The sequence below is a fragment of the Humulus lupulus genome, chromosome 1 (assembly GCF_963169125.1).
Source record: "Humulus lupulus chromosome 1, drHumLupu1.1, whole genome shotgun sequence".
Lineage (NCBI taxonomy): Eukaryota > Viridiplantae > Streptophyta > Magnoliopsida > Rosales > Cannabaceae > Humulus > Humulus lupulus.
Window position 1 is genome coordinate 6,555,932 of NC_084793.1, and position 24,651 is coordinate 6,580,582.

General features: G+C 40.3%; 3 protein-coding genes across 3 annotated transcripts; 1 reads left to right on the forward strand and 2 right to left on the reverse strand.

Annotated features, from left to right (window-relative positions):
- Positions 1 to 126: 126 nt before the first annotated feature.
- Positions 127 to 2,336, reverse strand: LOC133784193 (uncharacterized). The gene is made up of 4 exons (XM_062223654.1): positions 2,103 to 2,336; positions 1,859 to 1,993; positions 943 to 1,130; positions 127 to 668 (listed from the first exon to the last, which is right to left on the reverse strand). The coding sequence occupies exons 1-4, from the start codon at positions 2,159 to 2,161 to the stop codon at positions 475 to 477; spliced, it is 576 nt and encodes a 191-aa protein (XP_062079638.1). The 5' UTR covers positions 2,162 to 2,336; the 3' UTR covers positions 127 to 474.
- A 14,553-nt stretch (positions 2,337 to 16,889) lies between these two features.
- On the reverse strand, positions 16,890 to 20,106 carry LOC133784206 (hypothetical protein At1g04090-like). Its single transcript, XM_062223657.1, has 3 exons — positions 19,937 to 20,106; positions 19,595 to 19,767; positions 16,890 to 18,859 (listed from the first exon to the last, which is right to left on the reverse strand). The coding sequence occupies exons 2-3, from the start codon at positions 19,695 to 19,697 to the stop codon at positions 17,253 to 17,255; spliced, it is 1,710 nt and encodes a 569-aa protein (XP_062079641.1). The 5' UTR covers positions 19,698 to 19,767; positions 19,937 to 20,106; the 3' UTR covers positions 16,890 to 17,252.
- Positions 20,107 to 22,237: 2,131 nt separating this feature from the next.
- On the forward strand, positions 22,238 to 24,601 carry LOC133784270 (uncharacterized). The gene is made up of 4 exons (XM_062223696.1): positions 22,238 to 22,464; positions 22,573 to 23,459; positions 23,545 to 23,717; positions 24,106 to 24,601. The coding sequence occupies exons 2-4, from the start codon at positions 22,602 to 22,604 to the stop codon at positions 24,230 to 24,232; spliced, it is 1,158 nt and encodes a 385-aa protein (XP_062079680.1). The 5' UTR covers positions 22,238 to 22,464; positions 22,573 to 22,601; the 3' UTR covers positions 24,233 to 24,601.
- Positions 24,602 to 24,651: the final 50 nt, after the last annotated feature.

Consider the following 24,651-nt stretch of genomic DNA (forward strand, 5'->3'; position numbering starts at 1 on the left):
ATACATATATATTTTATATCACAGAGAAACTCTATTTGAAGATACCATTGTTTCTTATACAGAAGTTGAGTCAACAAAATACAATTGTACAGAAGTTGAGTCAACAAAATACAAAAAGACAGTAGGTACATGTATCAATCAAGTTAATTTGCATTGATATTTATCAAATCCTACCTCAAGATACTTTATAACAACGTGTTTAAATTACATAGAACTCTCTTCTATAAAAGTATGGTGCCGAACACCATTGGTATCTCTTAACATTATTCAACCAATAAACATGTCTATCATAGAATGCTTAAAGGCTTGCTCTTCTTAATAGAGTTTAAGAAAGACAACAATGAAAGATAATTTTATTTCAGAACTTTGCATAACAAGAAAAATGGTCTAATATTGCTTTGCTCTCAAGGAGTGTAAAAAAATCAACAAAAAAATGTATTCCCATTACAAGGAATTATGGAGTTTGGCCAGCTTTCATTTCTTATCTTGGTTATCCAGTTCTTTTGGCTTGCAATCCGTGCACGCCGTTGAGGATGGAGGAGGAAAGTAATCTGAGAGACTGATCCGAAACGTTCGATTCTTCTCATCGTTCCCAGGAACATGGAGGAGTGCGTCCATGATTATAATATCCCAGTCACGAGGCCGTAAAAAAGAAAACCATGTGTCCTCTGTGAAGTGATACAAGAAAAGATTAATAAGCTAGAGAAATTCTTGTAGTTCAAATGTAAGCCTAAACATTCCAAAATGGAAATGAATGATGTGCAATCTCTTATTTTCAACACAGAAACTTGGTTTTTCCCACCAAACTACCATGAAAAGATCTAGCATCTCAAGTCTCTGATATGCCATGCGTATATGTTATATTGTATATATCTTATCTTAGTGCATCTCAAGCCTGTGATATGTCATGTGTGAATGGATACATTGTAAAGCTGCAAATACCTCCATTGCGTACTGCCTTCAACTGCAAGACTCCTGTGCCTTGTGGACCAGAAACTGGGAATGTGCAAGAAACAGATTGCCTCTTATGAGCTACTGCAAGTGAGGCATTGTACCATGGACCTTTCACAATAGGCTCTCCTAAAGCATCTTTAATTTCCTGACTGTTACTCACTTTCTCTATAGCCTTGCTGTGAGATTTAAAATATAAACCAGAGCAAGAAAAGATAAATGACATGGTAATCAAAATAGAAGTTAAATTGTTATAAGTCCACTAGCTGAAAACATTTGTTCCAATAAAAACTATGAACTGCAAGATAAAGAACAAAACAAGTAACATTGCCTCTATTTCTGGACATATTTTATCAGTTTGAAGAATTTCAATTGTCTAAATAGTGGTGTAAACAAAAAATTTAGAATCTAACTCAGTGATCCATGTGCTTGTCCAATCAATCACTAACGAAATAAGAAATAAAAAAAGACAATAGACCCTTTTGCTATGGTGTCACATTATGCAGTTCTGACATTAGATAATCAGATATAAACCTTCTTGACATAAACTTGAAAAGCAACCTTTTCCTTTTTAAAAAGAATACCAATAGTAAGAAACTTCCAAGTAATTTCATTTTTATAGTTTATAAAGATAATAAAACTTTTCAGATTGATATTCAAATAGTAAATTTCAATCTTTAAGCTTATGTTGTTCATACCACCACCTTAGAAACTTCAAATTCTTCAATCACACCCTACTAAACTTCAATCAATATATAAATAAAATCTAAAGCAACCGAAGTAAAAATAGCTAACATTTCTAGAAACTTCATTGCATTACGAAACATAATGATAAAACCAACAACATAAGAAGCACAGATTACATTCCTCTTACTGACAAACCAATGAAATTTTCTGGGATTTTTACCTGCTACAACTACGATAAATAGTAAGGTCATCAAGAGCGCTCAAAGCAACGCCACCCGTAACGGTAATCAAAATGAAAGACACAGCTTTACGACCAATTGATTTGGTCTTCTCTTCATCCACAGGCTTTGCAGAACTGCACAACAGAAACGAATTATGCTTAAAAATCCCAGATTCGAGTCAAGAAGATGATTCGATAAAATATAACAAATGGGGTTCGGAGAAGAAGTAGTGCAGTACAGTACCTCGAGAGCTTTGGTTTTGTGGAATTCTTAAACAAGGAAATGAACCTTCTTCCTAGCATTTCTCCGAGATGGGTCTTTGAAAAATTTGATACCAACAATCAAGAAGAGAGAGAAAGCGATCGGCCAAGAGTGGATCTTCTGAGATATTTTCGAATTGGTGATGTGATCTCTCAACTTACTATTCTACCGTTCTCTTCGTGTTCGTGGGTATAAGAGAAGGGTTTTAGGGAAGAAGAGCTGAAGAAAAAAAATGGAACGAGTCGCTGAACGACGGTAACCATTAAACGACAAAGGACATCTGTCGTTTTGGCACTGGCAAATCATTAAACGACGTCAAATCATCTGTCGTTTCTTAAATTTTCTCTTCTCATACCTTCTAATTTTTTTTATATAAAATTACCTATTAGTTAATCATTTTCTTTTCATCTTTATAATTTTTTATTTAATAATATTAAAATATTTTTGGCACTCTATTATTAATTTAAAATTGAAAATTTTTATCTTATTAGAATCAAAATTATTAATATAATCAAAATATTCAATTTTCAGGCTGAAAATTTTTTAAGTACGTAACAAGTAATTTCTTAAAAATAATAAATCAATTAATATATATAAAGATATATTGTTTTAGAGTTGTGTTAATTTTTTTATTATTTCTTAATATTTAAGAACATTTATGTAATTTTGTTGCGAAATTGAAATGATTGGCACTAATTACATATTGCTATAAATTTTTAACTTTTCTTGTTCTTTCTAATTTGCTTTATAATAATTAATGGAGCATTTCTTATTATTGTTTCATAAAGTTGTTATTTTATTTTTTGTATTTAATTTAACTTAATTTAGATTTACAAATATATATTTGTTATACCCAGATTTCGAGCCGTAGAAAATATGACCTCGAAAGCTGAGTTCGCATTAAATAGTCTCGTGAGGGTTAAGGGTATGCTCTACGATTGTAAATCGGAGCCTGCAAAGTATGGTACAGATCTCGAATATGGTGACCTCGAAATGATCTCGATCTCGAAGGATAGCTCTGTGAGCCCCTCATCTTCAGAAGCAACTTCGGAGCAGGGATCTCGAGCTCGATATGCCATCTCGAAAGAAATGTAAGCTCGGGAAGTGTCAGCGGCTCGCACAATGACGTGAAGCCTTGGAGATACGCAATGACTACCTTGAATATCTACAAGTGTTGTAGATATGGGATATGATCCTCATTTATTAATGTAAATCCCCAAGAATCGTGGGATATTATTTGGTCAGTTATGCGTTTCCTGGTCTTCAGGGACGTTTCCTGTTATATCTGATTATAGGCATTTAAAGCCATTTATTTTATTCACAAAAGAGTAACTACCCAAAATATGTGGGATAGTATTCTGCATCCTTCTCTATAAATAGAGAAGGCATGCACCATTGTAGAGGATCGAATTTCTGATTCTTGAGAGAAAACTCTGGAGAATTCATGCTAAAGGATTGTTCAGAGATAATCTTGAGATTAATAACAGAGACTCGTGGACTAGGCAGATTTAACTGCTGAACCACGTAAAAACCGCGTGTCTGATTCGTTTGTTTGTTTTAGCCATTGTCTTTAATTGTTTGCGTGCTCTCTTCTTTTATCTGTTGACGAAAAGCGGCGTCAACAGTTTGGTGCTTTCATTGAGAGCCTCAAGCATCCATCCCTGAGAGATTCATGGCTACAAACAATCAGAACACTCCTGAAGAAAATTACCCAAGGCGTCCTGGAAAACAGCCAATGGAGAACCCGGACGCTGATGAAAGGAGTGGGTCCTCTGATTCCCGGGGACCACCTCCACAACCAAGGGATGAGGACATGTACTATAACCCTGAGCGTTATGTCCCTATTGTAGAATTGGAGAATCGGCAGCTGAAACAACTGCTGGCAGATGCCAACAAACGTAACGAGGAGTTGACTAGGATAGCCGCGGAGGCGCAGGTGGCTCAGCCCCCACCTCCGCGCGAAGACCGAGCCCCTCCTCCAAGGGACGTGCACGTTCCTCCCCGGAAGCCCCGTGGACGTCCACGAAAAAATGCTAACACAAGGAGGCCAGCTCAGCCTCCAGCACCAACAGAGCCATCTGCTCCTTCTAGGCCTCAGAGGAGTACCCGAGCTCGGGTCCCGCCTAATCCACCCGTGGAAGTGCTTACAGGAACTGAGAACAACCAAGCTCCTGTCGAGGCTCGGACTCAGGTTCCTGGTAGCGCACCAAACGCAACCGGCCCATCTCGGGCAAATTCTGGACCTTCCAGGCCGAGGCAAGGACGGCAACCACCGTCACCTATACGGTTTCCTCCGTCTCCCGTAAGATATCCTTCACCTCCCCGCAGGAACGCTCAACCTGGTCGAGATCAGGATCAAGGGCATACAGGGGAGAGACAAGGAAACGGGGAGACGTTCCAGGGGCGGAAAGGCGCGCCATCCGAGAGAAGTCAGACGTCCCGATCTCGTACTGCAGTGACGAGGCGACGTAGAAAGGATCCACCACGAAATGACCGATCGATGAGTTTCACTAGCGATGAGTCCGGAGAAACAAGGTCTGTCAGTAAACACGACCGGGGTCGTAAAAATACTGGGAATCACAAGAGCCATCCCGACCTGCGCAATCACCTGAATCAGAGCAGGGGAAAGGGAGATCAGACAAACCCGGATCTTAGGAATCATCTGAATGGGCGTAGAGATCCCTCACGGAGACGCGAGCCTGGGATCGCGATTAATGACTATCAATTCCAAACACCGCTTAAGGACCCAGTACAAGAAAGGATCGATCAGCTCGAAAAAGCCTTTAGGCTTTTGAAGAATGAGCGAGGAAACGGTCGATATGAGGACTCTGATGAGGAGCTCGAGCCGTTTGCTCCCAATATTTCTAGCACTCAGTTCCCCCAAGGGTTCCGGATTCCTCATGTCCCAGCGTTTGAGGGAAAAACCGACCCGTGCAGCCATCTGAGTACATTCAACACTATTATGAGAGCTAGTAACGTAGGCTACGAGCTCAGATGTATGTTGTTTCCAACATCATTGGCCGGGCCTGCCAAGAGTTGGTTCGAGAAGTACAAGAGACATTCTATAACTTCGTGGGATCAATTGTCTAGAGACTTCAAGAAGCAGTTCCGGGCTATGGTGGGAGTCAGACCCGAAGCATCCACTTTGACTAACGTCCGACAACAACCAGGCGAAACACTAAAGAGCTACCTGACAAGATTTAATCTAGAGGTCGCCCGAGCTCGTGACGTGGATGACAGCGGGCACTTGATGGCCATCCGAGCTGGTGTTTTACCCGGGAGTGCACTTTGGGATGACATACAAGGGAAACCGGTGAGGTCGATAACCGAGTTTAACAGACGGGCGCAGAAATTTGTTAATGTAGAGGAAGCGAGGTCAACACTCAAAGCGACCTCGCAGACCGAAACTACAACGATAAACATTAACTCCGCCTCAACCTCGGTTGACCCTCTAGTTACACAGCCTGCCTCGGAGAATCCTTCCAAGAGAAAAAAAGCGAGGGAAATAATCCCGAGGCTGATGGAGGAAAGAAGAAAAAAGGAGAAAGATATTTCTCCGTATATAAAGTGCATACCGAGCTCAACGAGTCCCGGGAAAACATATACCTGGCTAATGAAAACCAGGTCCCCTTCAAGCGACCAGATCCTATGAGGAATCAAAAGTCCAAGAGGGACTCCAGCAAGTATTGTCGATTTCATAGGGACACCGGCCACACAACTGATGAGTGCCGACAGCTGAAGGACGAGATCGAAGGATTGATCTCGAGAGGTTATTTCCGGCAGTATGTCAAAAACCATAATACTGGACAGACTACTACCAGCCAGAGAGTAGCCGCACTTCCGGCGACACAGAATAATAACTCCCGATCTCGGGATGAGGATAGGCCTCCATCGATAGATGGAGAGGACGTAATAACCATCTCGGGAGGTCCTCATCTCGCAGGAGGGGGCAGAAATGCTCAAAAACGATATGTGAATGAGCTGAAAACAGGGGACGGGTCTCCATATGAACCCGAACCAAGGGCACCAAAAAGCCAAAGGGTTGAGACTCAGCCTATAACCTTCACCGAGGAGGATGCCTCTCACGTCCAGTTCCCTCATCATGATCCACTCGTCATCACCCTACAGCTTGCCAACAAAAGAGTGCGCCGAGTTCTCATAGACAATGGGAGCTCAGTTAACATTCTTTATAAAGCAACCCTAGAGAAAATGGGGCTCTCCCTTCGCGACCTGAGGGCTTGTGCAACCACTTTGTATGGCTTTTCTGGAGAAGGAACCGCTTGTATGGGGTCCATTGAACTCCCTGTGACCTTGGGAGACTATCCAGTCTCGGTGACCAAGATGATGGAGTTCGTGGTAGTAGAGTTACCATCTGCCTACAATGTATAGCTCGGGAGACCCGCCCTGGTCGGGCTGGGGGCAGTTTCATCTGTAAGGCATCTAGCCCTTAAGTTCCCAACTCCAAGCGGGGTCGGAACATTGAAAGGAGATCAACTGGCAGGAAGGGAGTGCTACAGCATTTCCTTAAGGGGAAAGAAACAAACAAGCGCGCAAGCACTTGTTGTCATACAGTATAAAGACGGGACAGTTCTAAAAATTGACGAGGAGATCGATCCAAGGATTGAAGAGAAGATTGACCTCCAACCTTTGGAGGAGCTCGAAGAGGTTCAGCTCGATGAATCTAGTCCCTCGAAAAAGGTGAAGGTCGGGAAACACCTCCTAGACGAATCAAAATAGCAATTAATTTGCTTTCTGAAGAAAAACCAGGATGTCTTCGCGTGGTCCCACTCTGACATGGTGGGAATAAGCCCTAATATAGCGAGCCACGCATTGAATATAGACAAAAGCTTTCCTCCGAAGCAGCAAAAGCGAAGGCAGCTGGATGAAGACAGAAAGAAAGCACTAAAGGAGGAGGTGGACAGGCTGAAAGCAAATAATTTTATAAGGGACGCTTTTTACCCTGATTGGGTGGCCAATCCAGTGTTGGTCCCGAAACCCAATGGGACATGGAGGACGTGCATTGACTACTCAGACCTCAACAAGGCCTGCCCGAAAGACTGTTTTCCCCTACCGAGAATTGATCAGCTCGTGGATGCCACGGCGGGGCATGGTCTGATGTCATTCATGGATGCCTATTCTGGATATAACCAGATTCCCATGCATGCCCCCGACCAAGAGCATACAAGCTTCATTACGGATAAAGGGCTCTACTGCTACAATGTCATGCCATTCGGACTCAAGAATGCCGGAGCAACGTACCAGCGGCTCGTAAACATGATGTTCTCAGAGCAAATAGGGAACAACATGGAAGTTTATGTTGACGACATGCTCGTAAAGTCTCAACTTAACAAGAACCATGTTGATGACCTCGAAGAGTGCTTTGGCGTGCTCAGAAAGTACAACATGAAGTTGAATCCTCAGAAGTGCACTTTTGGGATGTCTTCAGGGAAATTTCTGGGTTTCATTGTCAACTCTCGTGGAATCGAGGCTAATCCCGATAAAATAAAGGCCCTGATTGATATGCCGTCACCTCGGAAGCATAAAGATGTTCAAAGCTTGACTGGCAGGATGGCAGCTCTGGGCAGGTTCATTTCGAAGTCAACGGACCGCGGTCTCCCGTTCTTCAACTTATTGAAAGGAAGTAAAAAGTTCGAATGGACAGACGAGTGCGAGCTAGCCTTTCAAGAGCTAAAAAGGCACTTAGCCGAACCACCTATCCTATCGAAACCTGAGACGGGAGAAGTACTGTTCTTATATCTCTCAACAACTGAACACGCGATAAGCGCGGTGCTCGTCCGAGAGGAAGAGAGAATACAGAAACCCGTCTACTACATCAGTAAAAGATTACTGGGGGCAGAGTCAAGGTATCCACTGATGGAGAAACTCGCCCTCAGTCTGATCCACTCATCTCGAAAGCTCCGCCCTTACTTTCAGGCACATCCTATCCATGTACTGACAGATCAACCATTAAGGCAAGTCTTGTCCAAACCAGAGGCATCTGGTCGACTCCTTAAGTGGGCTGTTGAGCTCGGACAATTCGAGATCACCTACCATCCGAGAACAACCATTAAGGCACAAGCGTTGGCAGATTTTATAGTAGAATGCACCGGTACAGCCGACGACGAAGTAACAACCACGGCCCACGAGCTATGGAAACTTTACGTCGACGGGTCGTCAAATGAAAATGGAGCGGGGGCAGGAGTTATTCTGATCACCCCTGCAGGGAGCAAATTTCACTATGCATTAAGATTCGGCTTTAAAGCATCTAATAATGAAGCTGAGTACGAGGCTTTACTGGCGGGACTACGAATAGCAAAGGAACTCAAGGCCAGAGCTATACATTGCTACAGCGACTCCCAGCTCGTAGTTAATCAAATCTTGGGAGAATATCAGGCTCGTGGCACAAAAATGGCAGCTTATCTGGAGAAGGCAAAGTACGCATTGGAGTTTTTTGAGTTTTATGCAATCGAACAAGTTCCCCGAGAACAAAACTCAAATGCAGATGCCTTAGCTCGGCTCGCCACTTCCACTGAAAATGAGGAGCTGAATGTTGTACCCATAGAACATCTGTCAGCACCCAGCATTACTGAGTCAGACAAGGAAGATGTGTGCATGATCGAGACAGAACCGACCTGGATGAGCCCGATCGTTGAATACTTCGAAAATGGAATTCTTCCCAAAGATCGAAGTCAGGCTCGGAAACTAATGTATCAACTTCCTCGTTACACCATCCTGGATGGAAGGCTATACAGAAGAGGGTATTCCATGCCATTGCTCAGATGCGTGACTCCCCCCGAGGCAAAGAAGATTATTAGAGAAGTTCATGAAGGGTTTTGCGGAGATCATACCGGGGGGCACAGCCTATCCAAGAAAATTATACGCCAAGGATATTTCTGGCCAACCATTAAGACGGATTCTTTCGAGTTCGTGAAAAAATGCGACAAGTGCCAGAGATTCGCCACGATACCCCGAGCTCCACCTTCCGAACTAACCATGTTGACGTCCCCATGGCCTTTTGCGGTATGGGGCATCGACCTCATAGGCTCACTCCCAACTGGCAAAGGAGGAGTAAAGTATGCTGTGGTCGCGGTTGATTACTTCACAAAATGGACGGAGGCTGAACCATTGGCGACCATAACTTCGAAGAAGATCCTGGATTTCGTGGTAAAGAACATCGTATGCCGATATGGAGTGCCAAGAAAGATTGTGTCTGACAACGGAACCCAGTTTGATTGCGACTTATTTTCCAACTTTTGTAACAAGAATGGTATAATAAAGAGCTTTTCGTCAGTGGCTCACCCTCAGGCGAACGGTCAGGTCGAAGCCGTTAATAAAACTCTCAAGAGTTCCTTGAAGAAAAAGTTGGAAGAAGCAAAGGGACGATGGCCTGAGGAATTACCCCAAGTCCTTTGGGGATATAGAACTACAGCTCGGACATCAACTGGGCATACCCCGTTTTCTCTAGCATACGGCTGTGAGGCAATGTTGCCCATTGAGGTCGAAATTCCGACAATTCAAACTCAGATTTACGACCAAAGTTCCAATCATACTCAGCTCGAAGAAACCCTAGACTTGATCGAAGAAAAAAGGGAGGAGGCTCAGCTGAGAAATGCTGCTTACCAGCAACGAACAACAAGATATTTCAATAAAAGGGTCCGAAGTCGAAAGTTCGGAGTAGGAGACCTGATTTTGAGACGAGTATTCTTAGCAACCCGAGATCCAGCAGCAGGAGTACTCGGGCCAAACTGGGAAGGACCATACCAGATAGAATCAGTCATCCGCCCTGGCGTATACAAACTTGCGAGATTAGATGGGAACCTCATACCACGAGCATGGAATGGCGAACACCTTAGACCATATTATCAATAGTGTAGGAAGTGTCGCCCGTAACCATGATTTTCTGTACTTAGTTTGTTTTTGAATTTCAAATAAAGGGTCTACTTTGTTTCACATGTAACTTATTTTTATTTTTGCAATCTCTCTTAATTTAATAACCTATGGTCACACTCATAGGATATTAAGGGGGCAACATTGGTATACATACCTCTAGCTTTAAAAAAAAAAAAAAAAAAAAAGTATTTGGATACAACCAAATACGCGAGCTAAGATAGTTCGGACTTAACCGAGTTATCAAAAACAAAAAAGTATTTGGATATAACCAAATACGCGAGTTTAGATAGTTCGGACTTAACCGAGCGAGCTTAGATAGTTCGGACTTAACCGAATTATAAAAAACATTAAGTATTTGGAAATAACCAAGTATGCGGGCTTAGATAGTTCGGACATTACCGAGCTACCAAAAACCAAAAACGTTTGGAATTAACCAGATGTGCAAGCATAACAGGTTTGGAACAAACCAGCCAAATTATCGATCAATGATGAATGGGAGCCTAAACCCGTCACAAAATATGTCGAGATCGAGGCTGGAACATCTTAAAATAGTTTCGAACTCATAACCTCGGAGCTAAGATACTAAGGATGAGGGAAAGTGACTAAAAAGATTAACCAAATCATTCATATTACATGCCATATAAGTACTTTTCAGTTCATGGTTACAGTAATGTCCGACCTTGATAAATAACGAGGTTGGAAACGGATAAATCGAATAAACTATGCATGAATGCATCGAATTTCGAGCCTAAATCCAAACTATGTTTGTATGCATAAATAAACATAACCGGTCCATCAATTATAAAAATATGCAAAATATTTCGAACCAAGAAATGTAAGTATATAAAAGAATAATAAAGGGAATTGAATCAGCCCCGTGGGCACAAGTTGAAATAATTACAGAAATAATGGGACGCAGCCCCGAAAACTGATCTCCCCGAGGTCAGATTCAAAGAAGAGGAGTCTCCTTGGCCTTCTCAGCATCAGTGGCACCGGACCCCTCAGGACGAATAGCATGACTATCCTCCTGAGCTCCCTCCGAAACAGTACTCGGAGTAGCTTTATCCTTCTCGAGCTGGTCAGCCTCTTCCTTCTCGAGCCGGGCATTCCATCGTTCGAGGAAGGACGCCTCGAGGGGACCCAAAAAACTGGTGTCCAGTTCTTCGTTATAGGCCCACATCCGGTACATGGCTGAATCGACCGCCGTTTCCTTCTTTTCTTTGAACTCAGCAGTAAGGCGGGTTTTGATATCCTCCATGAGGTCGAGGGTGACGGCCTTGTCTTCCTCGAGCTTCTTGTTGGTCTCCCGAAGCTGGATGTTGTCTTTCTTCTGCTCCTCGAGTTCGTTTTTCAGCTTTCCGAGCTCCTTGGCCATTTCCTCACGCTCCTTAACCACTGCCTCGAGCTTAGTAGTCACTGCCTTCAGGTCGTCATTCGCTTTAAGGTGGAGGTCCCTCTCCCCTTGGGCAAGGGTCCTGCTCGTATGGACCTCGTTGTTCAGCTCGTAATTAAGCTGGGCAATGAAAGCAAGAGCCTGAAAAAAAGAAGAAACCATCATTAGCCTCGAGACAGCATGAATGTAAGCAAAGGGAATATATAGGATACTTACCGCGGCAGTGTGCTCGATACTCTTCTCGTACAGGACAGTGCGGTCCCGAGTGCCAGTTAGACACTGCCACTGAGGAGCCTCAAAATTGCCGTAGCTCTGGCCAATCCGGGACATTACATCCGAGATCAGCGTAGACCCGTGAGGACCGGCAGCATTATCCACCACATACGAATCCATATGGGTGGAAATAGTTAGCTTCTGGGCTCGGGAAGCAGAAGGTCTTTTGACGAGCTGGGTAGAAGGCATTTGACCCGTCACAGGAGGTTGGGATTCAACCACGGCAGCGATATCAGTCTGCGAGGCCGGCGCCACCACAGGGACGACGGCCTGCGAGGGTGGTATCGTCATGGGGACGTTAGTTTGGCCAGTCGACGCAGCAGCAGAGCTCGAAGCCGGCGGGGGAGGAGGAGGCGTTTTCCTGGATCTCTTGGAGCTTTTCCCAGGCTGACTGGTTGTCAGTCCCCTTGCCCTGGGGCGCTTGCTCCTCTTGGCACCCGCATTGTCGATGAGGGAGTCGAGGTCGGAGTCCATGTTGCCTGCACAAGTCATCACAGTGAGTCAGTGAAAGAAATACAAGTTACTCCAACACTATATAGAGTGGTGAAAGAAAAAACCTAACTGGAACTTTCCCCCGAGATCGAGCTTGGGGACCATGAAATTCCCCCGTCTTCAGAAGAGGCGGGGGGAGGGCCTTCCCTATAAGTTGGTGATAACCTCGAAAAGTCCCTATAGTCATTGGTCCCATACTGCACAGCTATCCCATTCCACATCTCGTCTGTGGTATACATAGTGTCGTATTTCCCGAGCCCACTATCAAACCTATGGACACAGTCATCTACCCAACTCCATATATAGAAGTGATATCTATCCTGTGGGCACGAGACTAGTCTATTGGGCCTGTGTTTTAATAAAGTGGGAGACCACATTCGCGAAGTAGGAAGGGTTTTACCTCCATCGGAGTCCGAACCCGAGGCTTCATCATTTGCCTCGTTCCCTGACCGCGGACTTCTCGAGCGAATTGGGAGAGGTGCTTTCCTTTCCCTCCTCGGAGGAAGGATGCCTGTGGGCAGAGGCACTTCCTCCCAGCGTTCGTATTTTTTACTGGACCAGTCAGAGGTTGACTGGCCCTGTCCCAACAAGCCACAAGCTCGAAGCTTGTCCTCATGTAACAGAAATGAAAGAGACCTCCTGCCATAAGGGAGTCGGAGCAGGCTCCCTCTGTGCTCCTTCATTGTCTCATCGGGGGTGGGACGCTGAAAGTTAGCTGAAAGGCGAGATACACTTCAACTAAACATGGATACAAGGACTAAAGATTCGAGCTCAAAAATAGAAAGTAACGAGAATACTTACGAATTCGCCTAAACGAACGATGTCGAGACGGGAACAGACCGTCTGTCCAGAAAAAAGCCCTTTTGAAGTCAGGGGGATGGTTCGGAAGGTCTTCAAAGATTTTTGTCTCTTTGGGATAGCTCGAAAGGTAGTAAAAACCATCTCCTCCCCGAGCTCGGGAGGGATTACTCTTCAAACAAAAGAGGTATAAAATCTCTTGGGGTGACGGTCCTATCCACCCCAGCTCGTGGAATAAGGACCTCAGGGCAGACAACACCCTGTATGAGTTGGTGTTGAGTTGGAATGGAGCCAACCCAACGAAATCGGTGAAATCTCTGAAAAAGGACTTCAGGGGCAGCAAAGCTCCTGCCTTTAGGTGTTCCTGGCTCCAGGCCGCGTACTTCACACTGGAATCACGGCCCCCAGGAGCGAAGCAGCTCCGTTCATGTCTTGTCGGAGCTCGGCAGTTCAGTGTGTCCAATGAGCTAAGGCCATGAAGGGCCAGGATGTCAGTTATCTGGTCGGAGGTGGTAACCGAGCTCTGGTAGAACTCGGCTTCAAACATCTCCCTCCTAGGCTGCGAAGACGAAGGCTCCGCCATTAAGGAAAACTGAAGTTCCCCCGGATAGTATGCTACCGTGACTTTTAACGCGGGGTCAAGGGGAACTAGCCTAGGTCCGGGGTTCGGCTCCGGATAGATGGCTTCCCGAAGGACCCTTCTCTTCTTTTCGATGACCTCGTCAATCTGGCGGCGATAGTGGGCTCGAATGTCTTCTTGCTCGCGTGCGATCTCGTACTCTTTAATCCGACGCTGGTTCCGGACAAAGACCGATTCCGGGCTCGGAGATTTGGGCTCGTAAGGGATTGCTCGTAATGACCCCCACCGTCTTTCCAGATTCTGTGACATCTAACGAGAAAGAAAAAATGGTGAGGGCCATGCATGCAAGGATCACGAACTCGATAAGATAAGCTCGGATAACTAAGGGCAAGAAACTAAATATTAAGACCCGAGCGCGTGTTCCACAGGGAAGAAAAAGAACGTGGATGATTTTTTGAAAATCCCGAAGTTCAAGGGAAAGAAAGGTGGCGGTTAGCCAGGAAAGGGCTTTTTCGGGTTTCGTGTAATTGTCAAGAATAAGGGTTTTTACCCGAAAACTTGGTGTACAAGAATCATAGCCTAAAATCTTCAAAACCCAGAAAGTTGAAACCACATTCAAACGATTGAATCTGAATATAAACCAGAGACGAACTTCCAGAGTGAAAATCCAGAAAGCCTAAAAACCTATCGGTTCAAACCCTCCTATCGCATCATGCTAATAACGTAAACTAACATACACAGCCAGCACAATATAAAAGGAACAACAAAAATGGCGTACTTACACAGTAATGGGGAGTGCAGCGAAATCGTCGAGTGGAGAAGAGGTTGCAGGAAAGAACTCACTGAGTCGTACAAACCAGGATTCTTTTGTTTCTTCGGCCTGGAAAACATGCAATGAGCATGAACTGTGGTAAGAGGTTTAGGGAGTGTTTCTTTTTTCTGGTCTGTGATGAGAAAATGTGAAGAAGACGAAGAGGGAGTCTTGCATAAATAGGTGGGAAAACTGAATTAATCAGGAACGTTGATTGAAATCCTCATCAGATCGAATGGAGGGGAGTCGATGATGAGATAGCGCCGAAAAGCTGTCAGACGAACGATCGTGGGCATGTTCCCAAGGTACTCAAGTACCTAAAGTGAGCAATACCCATCTGGCACGTGTCCGTTTTTAAGAGAGTGACAGTATGGTTCCCGAAAAGAATAGTTCAAAAGTCTCCTTCTCTTAGGATTCGAACAAATACTTTTGAGGGGGCAAAATGTTATACCCAGATTTCGAGCCGTAGAAAATATGACCTCGAAAGCTGAGTTCGCATTAAATGGTCTCGTGAGGGTTAAGGGTATGCTCTACGATTGTAAATCGGAGCCTGCAAAGTATGGTACAGATCTCGAATATGGTGACCTCGAAATGATCTCGATCTCGAAGGATAGCTCTGTGAGCCCCTCATCTTCAGAAGCAACTTCGGAGCAGGGATCTCGAGCTCGATATGCCATCTCGAAAGAAATGTAAGCTCGGGAAGTGTCAGCGGCTCGCACAATGACGTGAAGCCTTGGAGATACGCAATGACTACCTTGAATATCTACAAGTGTTGTAGATATGGGATATGATCCTCATTTATTAATGTAAATCCCCAAGAATCGTGGGATATTATTTGGTCAGTTATGCGTTTCCTGGTCTTCAGGGACGTTTCCTGTTATATCTGATTATAGGCATTTAAAGCCATTTATTTTATTCACAAAAGAGTAACTACCCAAAATATGTGGGATAGTATTCTGCATCCTTCTCTATAAATAGAGAAGGCATGCACCATTGTAGAGGATCGAATTTCTGATTCTTGAGAGAAAACTCTGGAGAATTCATGCTAAAGGATTGTTCAGAGATAATCTTGAGATTAATAACAGAGACTCGTGGACTAGGCAGATTTAACTGCTGAACCACGTAAAAACCGCGTGTCTGATTCGTTTGTTTGTTTTAGCCATTGTCTTTAATTGTTTGCGTGCTCTCTTCTTTTATCTGTTGACGAAAAGCGGCGTCAACAATATTTCCTTTATTTGCAGTTTAAACAAGTAATAAAGGTTGTCTAGTTCTTCTTCAAATTTGTTGCCCTCTTATTAATAAAGTCTTTCGTTTTGATGGTGTGAAGTTGTAGAAGTCGGAGTTTTCTTTTTTGCATTTTACTCTTATTAATAAGGTCTTTCATTTTCATTTTCATTTTCATGGTGTGAAGTTGTAGAAGCCGGAACTTTTGTTTTGCATTTTAAATGATTTTCTTCTTTTAGTTTCACAGAGTTTGACATTAGTGGCTAACTCTATTATTAACTTTGGATGAAGTTGTATTATTAAGATCTTTAGATCATTGTTATCTGTCTTTCCGAATGTATATCTTTCATGTTACATATTCATTACAGATAAAATACGAGATTATTTCATCGGAAGAATATCTACTTTCGTATTATGATCAATGTACTTTATTATACCTATTATCAATGAGTATTTAGTCATTTGTAAAAAAAATATTTATGTTAAACTCACTAAAATTATATATTTAATAGTAAATAATTAACTAAAATGGGTGTTTAAAAAAAAAAGGAAGCCAATAGTGACACCCATCTCAATTTCAAACTTATTTTATTTTGATTTAAATATGACAACTTTTCAAAATGCTTTTTATTTATTGATGGGCATAAATATGTAAAAGAGCTCAGCTCTTTCTGGAAAAGTTGCTATCGTTAACTTCTTGGAAAATCACTTTTCTCCAAAGTCAAATCCTGAAGTAAAATCGTTGCCAACCAAAGCTTATATTTTATTTTTTCTAGAAATTTAAAATCAACCCTGTCTTTTAAAATAGCTAAAAAAATAATAATTGTTTTTCAGTAGAAACAATATATTAATAAAAAGATTTCTTAAGTTGTAATGTTTATCTCATATTTCTTATTTTATTAAATAAAGAGTAGGTAACTATTTGTTACCCCGTGTTTTTGCAAAGTATCATTTTGGTACTTCTGTTTTCAATAATGCTCATATGGTACTCTATATTTTAAAATCGTACATATTTAGTACAATAAACTCAAATTTAATTAATAAAATTTTACTAAGTTAATCAAACTGCTATCAATTATGTAAGTTCCAAATTTAAATTTAATTACTTAATTACATATAACTGATGACAATTTGATCATATTGACAAAATTTTATCTATCAAATATGAGTCTAGAGTATCAAATATGTATAATTTTAAAAAACAAAATACCATGCGAGCATTATTGAACCAAAATGATACTTTACAACATAGGGTACCAAATAAGTAAATTCCCTTAAATAAACGGCACAAAGCTTCTGGTATGAGTATAGCACAACTTCTAATCTGATTAACATCAAACAACCTGTTTCTTTTCACATATGCTAAAACCACAAGAAGCTTATAAGTTCAAACAACACTTAGCAACATAAGCGTGTACATGCTATGATTATATATACAATCCTCACTCAAATCAAACTCACTTGTACTTGGATAATAATCCAACAAAAATGCCCATTTAGTATTTCTATAAAAAGAATAATCAATATACATAAAACCTCACAAATAATACTGCTTTCAACAATCAATAATTTCCTAATTGTGTACTATGAACAAAACAATCACAAAGTCAAATATGGTAGTAGTAGTAGTAGTAGTAGTGGAAGTGGAAGGTTTGATAGGTTCTACCAAGCTTAGCCTCTTTCATCCCCAACCCAGTTGTTCTTCTCCTTAGGCCCAGTTGGACCTTCTTGCCCAGAAAGCTCAACTGGGAATTTAGCAAACAAGTTCCCCACTGAATAACGAACCATCAAAGGCAACTTATTAATAATCTTATCCAGCTCTGTTCTTGAGTCATAGACAATAGTTGGACCCCACTCTCTCATAAACTGCAACCAACCTGGCTCGGTCACAACCCCATCTCCCAGATATTCTGCTGCAACAACTTCATATTGTGTGCTTGAATCCACAAACAAGTTGCTTCGAGCAGCATCATTCCTTATTCCGATCCCGAGCTTTGAAGAGCCTTGAATGTAAGTTCCAGCATGAGGGTAGCTAGCGTGTCCGCTTTTTGATGAGTAAACAATGGCTTTATTCCCTTGTGTGTACTCCAAGTCATAGGCATCCACCCATTGCCCACCACTGTGTTGTGAGAAGTATATGCTCCAAAGCTCTCCAGTAAAGTTGCATATCCGAAGAGTGAAATGCTCCCAGTCGCCAACGTGTTCCCCAATCTTGCTGAGAGAAATATTCATGACTCCAATTCTGATAGTGCCTGGTCCATTAAAAGGACAAAATACCCACATTGCAATATCAGTGAATATTCCACCTAGTGCTGGCTTCACATGAGCATAAAGCTTTGCACTTTCCAAGTTTCCACGTTTCACAATCTCTCTTCGGTTATCACTGGGCAAGTCAATCCAAAAGCTCCCGTCATTTGTTTCCCCGCCAGGCAAATTCGAACCTTCAGAATCTATAGTTTCACCAGCAGTAGCACCAGCTCTGTACAGGAGAGCTCCGTTTTTGAAAAACCACGAAACAGAAGATGGTAAATAGACCTCGTCAGGATGGAAAAAAACAGTGGGGCCGTAGTGATTGATAAGAGCATGAATCTGATCGAGGTTTGGCATTGCAGGCAGGGTCGGATTTAGATTCTTCAAGCACCCAATACTTAAGTCCTCTCCAGAACTCCAGTCACTACAGCAGAAAAATGTCCCGACAGGGACTCCTTTCTCCATCATCCCTCTGTGATGTGGTCTCGTACTCCAAACTTGAACAGAACAATTCATGTATCCAGAACTAGAATTAAGCAATAGGCGATATGCATCGCATACATCTGTTAAATCAGCCCGAACACACCTGACTTCGTCCAAACTCGGCTTGCTTGGCTTGTTGGTAACCAAAAACCCAACTGGCATGTATCCTTCAGGTGCCTGAGGCAGCCAAAAATAGCCACATCCACCATATCTATCCTCAGTCCAGTCCTCAGGACTCCAAACTAAGATATAATCAAGTGGTTCACAAAGAGCTGGTAGCTTAACAGTACTTGCAGCATGAGCAATTTCTGGTGTGAAGGTATTTACTTCTCTTGCCACAAGAACATAACCTCGTAGAGGCTTGTTATTGGGTTGACAATAATGACCAAGAATATGGAATCCATCAGGTATTCCCACTGGTTTGTAAAAGGTAACACCTTTGTTCTTGTCCTGTGATGGGTTATGGCTCCAAATAAACTCAAATCTAGAGACTTTGAAAACCTCTAGTTCTCCTATATCGATTCTTCCAGAAGCAAAACCTTGACCTGAAAAAGGAGATATGGAATCAATTCTCTACCACCCCAGATTCCAACTTTAAAATAGAGCCTTCCTATTCTTGAAAGGGACACAGCCCACTAAGCTAAACAAAGTGGAAAGTAGCCATTAAAAAACACCTCATTCCAGTACAAAGGACATGAACAAGTTTCCACTCGATTCGAGTAAAAGTTATTCAAACCATCCACATGTCTATGCTAAGAACTGACTATACCAAGAGTTCTAGAATCATATTCTAAACAAGCCCACAGAGCACATAATATGGGAGGAAAGCAAAAGAAAATAAGATATTCAAACCAACCATTGAACCAAGCTGCTTAGAATCAAGGAAGGCCTTATTAACTGTATTTGTTACAACTCTCATATTAGCAGTCGAAGAGAAGTTTTCATAATGATTTTGAATAAAAGAAGACACTGATTTCTGACTATTCTAAACCCTTCTTGTACGGAAAAAATAAAAATGCAATAAACCCAATAAATTGTCAAAAGATACCCAGATGACCGTTGAAAAAAAAAGCTAAAGTGAAGACATAGTAAAAAGAAAAAATACCCACGATCATATATTTACAAGCAGCTCACTATTAACGAAACATATAAAAAAAACCAGAGATACCATAGCTCCCATTGAGCTAAATAGTGAAGAATCGAAAAACCCAATAATAACAATAGCAAAAAAATTAGAAAAACTCTCGAAAAGTTTAAATCTGGAAACGAAAATCCCATACCTTGAGGCCAGTTAGGCAAGGGCGCAGGCAGAGAGAAATATTCGAGCTGTGGTGGCGAGAAATCGGCGAGTCTGTTCCAATAGAGACAGTTGCAGCCGAACATGACGATAAGCCTCGAAACCTGGTTCTGCCCTCTTGACAAGCGAAGACCCTGATCTGAATTTTGGAGTTTTCTGAAAGAAAAGAAAGAAGTAATCTACGAGTTCGCAAATGGCTTCAAGCATATTCCAAGATTTTCTGACACCGAAAGCTCATTGTATATGTAATGGGGTCTGGTCTGGTCTCTAGTAGAGACTGTTTAAGAAGAAGAATACAGAGTTTTAATGGGTGTTTGATACCTACCTCTGGCTCGCTCGGTCGCTCTCCAAAGCTTCAAGTCTTCAACCCTTTTCCATTTGTGATGAGGAGAGAGTGAAAACAGAGAAGAGAGATCATGAGAGAAGAGAGATCAGGTGAGAGAGAGGAAGAAAGATCAAGAGAGAGGCCTCTCATTATTTGAGCAATGATTGCTTACATATTATTTTTAAAATTAATTAAGTATATTTAAACTTAAAATTAAGGGATATTTGTGTCATAAATAATAATGTTTCACACTTCTACACTTAAATATTTAGATGAACTTTGATTCCAAAACAAAAATGGAAAGAAATGGTACTTGAAATTGAATGAGAATAAGAATGAATTGAAATTTCGATTCTTTTGTTTGGTAAAAGATTATATAATATGGAATGGAATGAAATTTATATTGTTTTTACCAAATTACTATTATTTTTAATGTTAATTAATTTTTATTACATACAAAATTACATTTTTATTATAAAAAAAATCATAAAATCTAATTTTATATTATATTTTATTATTATAAAAATATACACTTCCTATATAATATTATAGTAAATATACTTTTTATAGTACACTTTTCTTATTAAGAAATTCATAAAATCTAATTTTATTATAAATATTAGTAAGTCATTTTTAGTGAGATATATGTATTTCAATTTTAGTAATTTGTAATTTATGTTACATTCTAAATAAATTAAAATTTAAAATTTAAAGTTTAATTTTATATTTTATATTTTATATTTTATATTTTAAAAAATATATATCATTCATTTTTATTATGTTAAAAACACTGGGTATGTACTAATACAAAAAATTTAATTTTTTTAACAAAGCTTTTCTACTTAGAAAGTATTTATATTTATGAAAAGGGGTAAATAAAGAATAATTTATATAGTGTTGGAAATAAATAATTATTCAATTCATTTGATTTTGGAAATACAATTTCCTTGTCGACATGACTTAGACTTACAATTTCTAAAGGAATAAGCTTTCCAATTATAAAAAACAAACCAACTAAGTGGATGGATCAACTTTAGGAAAAGTCATTCCATTTCTATACCAATTCCAATCAATTAAACACTACCTCAATTTTTTATTTTTTAGGGCAATACATGATATCAATGTTCAATATATTTAAAGATAAATATCTAAATTTTTTTCCTTGAAGAAAAAATATTCAAAATTGCTAACACATTGCTTTTGTCAGAACCTTCTATGTTGAATATTGACTCACTATATATGTATCATTATGTAGTTTGAATATTTTTATCTTCAAAATATGTATTTTTTTAAATTTGAATTAATTTAAAATCTATTTTTAATTTATTTTTTTATTTTTTATTTATAAAATAGACCGATTACAGAGTGACAGATGTCTATTTAGTCAACATGTTTATCATCTCTACTAAATGAATACTTAAGCAATATTTTATTTATTTAAAAAAAAACTTTAAAGTTAAGAATCTATATACAAAAAGTCGTTTAAGTTGGGAATTTGTCCAATTGAATAAGATAGAAAATATTTTGGAAAGAAAAAAAATAGATATTTTGTATAAGAGAAAAAAGAGTAGAACTGGAAGAAAAAAAAAAGTGAGTGGAAATAGTTGGGTGAGTTCCACCAAAATAATTTCTTCAAATTGGTAAGAAAAATGAGTGAAAAACTTTTTCAAACTAATGAAAATATTAAATTACTAACATATCTTTGTTTTGCTATTTAATTTTTAAATAAGTAATTATAAAATAACTTAATTCTTTATGTGAAAACAAATTTTCTTTTCTTTTTATTTTTTGATTTCATCCTAATTTCTTTACTCTCTACCAAACACACTCCAAAAATAATAATATTCCCAAAAAAAAAAAACAAATTAAAAGGGAGTTTCCCAGAACGACGTCGCACAGTGATCGGAACAGTGCTGACGCGGTAATCATTGGGGAAAGAATTAGAGGTACAAAAAGTGACAAGTGTCCAACAATAATTAAAAACACACCAAAAATAGTACAAACAAACAAACCACCTAAAGATTCTAGAACAAGTGTACGGCCAATAAGGCACAAAAAAAACCTGCAAATTTTGATTTGGGCAACTAATTCACAGATTTAAAACGTGGGTCGTTTTCTATTGCTTTGAATGAATATTTGGAACACAACTCACCCAGAAATGCATCAGACGGTTCATATTCGTTGATCATACAACGTGTGGTCCCTATTCATCTTCATCCATTATCGCTTGGGATAATAATAAAATAAAAAATTAAAATTAAAAAAGCTTGCTTTTCTGGGTCCAGCCAGGAAGAAAAGAACAAAAGGAGGGAGATATTTTGCTTCACACTTTCTATGAAGATATTTTTTTTCTTCCATTTATTATTGTTATAATATCTTAAGAGGGTTGGTTGGTTCTGTGGTGGCCATTCCATAACACTTTCTCTCTCTTTTTCTGGGGAGAATAAAGGGTTCTTCTTTGGTTTGGATAATCTTATTTGGTTGATTTGAGGGTCGGACTTTGAAGATTTTTGAGCCTTCTCAAAAGGGTATGTTTGTTTTTACCTTTAGAATGGACATTTATGATAATCTGGTTAAGTTTCATTGATTGATAATGGTTGACATTGTTTTCATATTTTTTTTTTTTAAATTTATAGAACATAATCGTTAAAGCAAAGATTCAACTATGCTGCTTAGGAGTTCTTCAACACCAGTTCTTGGATCCCTTCTCCCATCTTTTGCAGAAAGTCCAAACAATATTTATAATCACTATGAAACAAAGCCAGCCACCGTTCAAAACAGCCCCAACAAATTTGCTTTCCCTCAAAATGGGTATCTAAATCTCTGTTCAGTTTCTTCCAATTCCTCTCCTATCTCACCCCCCATTGATAGCAACCAGGTTAAGAAAAACTGCTTGGAAAGAACTCAGTCTGAAGGAAACTTGGAGGGACTAGCTTATGCTTCTTATGTCAACAGTGAAGATCATATCCGTGATTCACCAGTGACCAAAATGTTTCCAAGGAGGCCCAAGTGCTTGATGCTGCAAACTATACCCTCTTTTTCGTTTCGAAACTCGAGTGGTGAGCTCGAAGATGAAGAGGAAGATGAATACGAAGAAGAAGAGATTGACATTGAAGATGCTGAAGAAAGAGAAGAGTTAGAAGAAGAAGATGAAAGAGAGATGAGAGGTGGAGATGTTGTCATGGCTATGGCTATGCAAGGTAATGGTTTCGGTTTTGAGAATATGATGAAGAAGGAGATGAATTTCAACGAGGAGATGATAGCCATGGACAAGATTTGGAATTCTGGTCTTGAACAAGAAAATGAGGGGGTGACTCGTACAATGCAGCTTGCAAAAGTTGTCGAGGTTGGTGGCGGCGGTGGTGGCAATGGCCGTGGTGGCGGCAATGGTGACTTTAACCCTTATGGCTCAGGTGGGAATGAATGGGACAGACAAGGGTTTGAAGAGTATTACAAGAAACTGGTGGAGGAAAATCCTGGCAACCCTTTGTTCCTTAGAAACTATGCTCAATTTCTGTATGAGGTAAATTCATTCTTCTCTGCATACCATGTCTGTCAACATAACCATTCCCTTAAAATACTTGTAACAGAGTAGCTTTCTTTTACAGGCCAAGAGAGACCTCAAGGCAGCAGAAGAATATTACTCAAGGGCCATCCTAGCAGATCCCAAAGAAGGTGATATGTTGTCACAATATGCCAAGATAGTGTGGGAACTACACCATGACCAAGACAGAGCTGCAAGTTACTTTGAACGAGCTGTCCAAGTTTCTCCCAAAGACAGGTACGAGTGTGATTTTTTTTCAAGAGAAAGTTTAGGGTCTGATCGGTATGCTATTGGGAATTGGTAGTTTGTTTTTTAAAATCAAATTCAAATCTGTATCCAAAATTTGTTAAGGAAAATTGAAAACGAGAAAAACTCGTTTTCTCAGATTTTGATATTCAATTTCTGTTATATTTTCAAATTTAATACCTTTCAAAACTAAAAAATAGCTTGAACCAATCACATTTTCAGAAACATATTTTTAGTCCTTGATTTTCATTTCAAAATCTCACTTTTCAAAAATACAGAATTCTAATCGCGAACCAATCATGCCCTTAGATTCTTTTCTTTCTTGTGGTGTGTTCCTGTGGATTGACTTTTGGTACTTTTGTGTTTCTTTGAATCTCAGCCATGTTCAAGCTGCATATGCTAATTTCCTTTGGGAAACAGAGGATGGTGAAAATGAGGATGATATGGCAGAAGAGCTTCGTGCCATGACAGCTAATATTCGTGAAGGAACCATAGCTTCTGCTTAGGAAAAAGAATGGTTTCATACGAGTCCAAGTCTGAGGTGGTTTAAAGCTTCGAGGTTCAGGTTACAACATCAAAAAGTTCTGACACCAAATTGAAGACAAGACAAGGATTGGAAAAAGAAATGCATAGGTCATAGCAATTGGCAATACATATTCTTAAAAACCAGTACATATGACTGAGTGAAATAATAGATTTTGTATGATGTCATTGTACTAATTTGGAGCTTTGAGTTGGGTTTGGAGCTCGATTAATTTGTGTGACTGGAACATTCAGTAATTGCAGTCCCAGTAGTATAAGCTCTGTTCTGTACAAGTCAAGGTTTAGTTCAATATTGAAATTCAAATAAGATAACAGAGTTCCAAGTCGTATAATCTTGCCCAAATTAATGAACAGAGATCTGAGACATTAATGAAATATGCTA